At 39.4% G+C, this 1,844-nt stretch overlaps 1 protein-coding gene across 1 annotated transcript; it reads right to left on the minus strand.

Moving 5' to 3' along the window:
• Positions 1-771: 771 nt before the first annotated feature.
• On the minus strand, positions 772-1,227 carry LOTGIDRAFT_175225 (hypothetical protein; the record flags this gene model as incomplete). The annotated part of the gene is made up of 1 exon (XM_009055851.1): positions 772-1,227. One exon carries the CDS (start codon positions 1,225-1,227, stop codon positions 772-774), a length of 456 nt encoding a protein of 151 aa, XP_009054099.1.
• Positions 1,228-1,844: the final 617 nt, after the last annotated feature.

Genomic DNA, 1,844 nt, shown 5'->3' on the forward strand with positions numbered 1-1,844 from the left:
GTTTCGCTGAAAGATAGTCATATTGGGAATCAGAAATAAATTGTTTGTTTACTAAAGTTTTTAAAATATTGTTTATCTTTTGCGCAGTTTCCATGAAAATAGGTTGATCAAGTACACGGTAATGATTAGCATTGTTCAATTGTTTCTCTAATTCAAAAATGTAGTCTTCGCGATTCTGAATGACACAGCAACTGCCCTTGTCACTCTTTCGTATTATAATGTTCTGATCGTTTTTTAGGCTATTCAAAGCTTTCCTTTCAAACTTGGTGAGGTTGTGTTTTTCATTCACCAAAGGTAAATGAGATATTTGTTCATGTAATTTATCGCAAGTAGCCAAAATATCTGAGTCAATCGCGCTGTCTGGTGGAGTCCAACCAGACTTTTCAATGAACGGTATTCGCTTGCCTCTGCCGAGTCTATTCCGAAAAAAGAAATTTAACTTAAAAGTCCTATTGACTTGTTCAACCGACGATAAAATTGGTTCATGGGAAAGAGTTTTAGATGTCGGAATAAATGTTAGACCTCTATCTAAAACTCTTTCTTCAAGGGGAGAAAGTTTTCCTAATTTTAGAGCATTTCCCACCGCGTTCAGTTTAAATGGGAGACCCATGAAAAATAAATACTTTTTGCAGTGGGGGACATCCAGTGGATGTTATCCGAAATGACATTGACCACTCCATTGAAGCGAGGAATAGTATGGGCATTGGTAGACGGTTTATGATATAGTAGACTGTTGAACTTCTGGAGGTTATTGACTAAATGAGGTTCAGCTTATTGTAGCTCCTTTGAGTAAGGAATCTGTGTGGCGTAAAGGGTAGCAGACGGAAATTTCGACTTGGCAAGTTTGAGGAGTTCCAGCATTCTTCTGTGTATGGATTCTCCTGATTCCTGTTGATTATTTAGGCCAACATGAAATAACACCTTTTTCGGAATGGTTGTTGGAGTGATCTTGGAGAGTAATGTATTGATATGCTGAATTCGGGCACCAGGGTAAGATTCGGCTTGGGTATCTGGATGTAGGAACGGGATGTTGCTGATGTTGGAAGATCCAATGATAACTGTTGGTTTGGTGAGTGTGGGAATAGACCATTTGGATTTATCCTTCTCATTATTATGACGTCGTGGTTTACAGGCTGGAGATGAGGGTGAGGTGGTTAAACTTAAGCGGCGGCGAGTATTGGTACGTTGAGGTTTCGGTGTTTCAGGGTTCGGTCTTGGCGTCGTCATTGGTGTGGATGGAGTTGCAGTAAAAGTTGGTAATGGTAAAGTACGTCTATCAGTGTGAGGTTTCTTGCTTATGGATAGTGGTTCTTGCGAGGTACTAAGGCCAGAAGGTGATGGAGTTCCTTTTGCGTTTCGGCGTAGGTCTTACATCTGCGATTAATGGTAACTGATGTCTGTTTGGTGTAGAAACTGGTTGAGATTCAGCTTCCATGTCTTCCACCACACCTACGTTTTTAAAAGAGTCTATGATTTTAGCAAATTGATCAAGGGTATCTTTTTGGAGTCGGCGATATGACTTCTTAGTCCAATTTATTGCTTCGAAAGTGAATTGTTTAAAATTTGATTCCGAAATATTGCGTGCTTTGATCAAGGAAATTTTTTCAGCCAGCTGTGAATCATAATGATTCTTAAGTGCTATCGCCACGTTTTTAGCCCAAACATTATTTACTGTCTCGATAGCCGAGGAAATAGCAGAATTTTTTAAAGCTGGGTTAACAAACCGATTGAGATCCGAAATTTTAGAGATAAAACCACGTGTGGGAGAATCACTGACTTGCTTTGAAATGACCGAAGCATGGTGAAGACATTGTAAGATTTGGAATAATATCTTCACTGCTGGA

Source organism: Lottia gigantea (genome assembly GCF_000327385.1).
Source record: "Lottia gigantea unplaced genomic scaffold LOTGIsca_255, whole genome shotgun sequence".
Lineage (NCBI taxonomy): Eukaryota > Metazoa > Mollusca > Gastropoda > Lottiidae > Lottia > Lottia gigantea.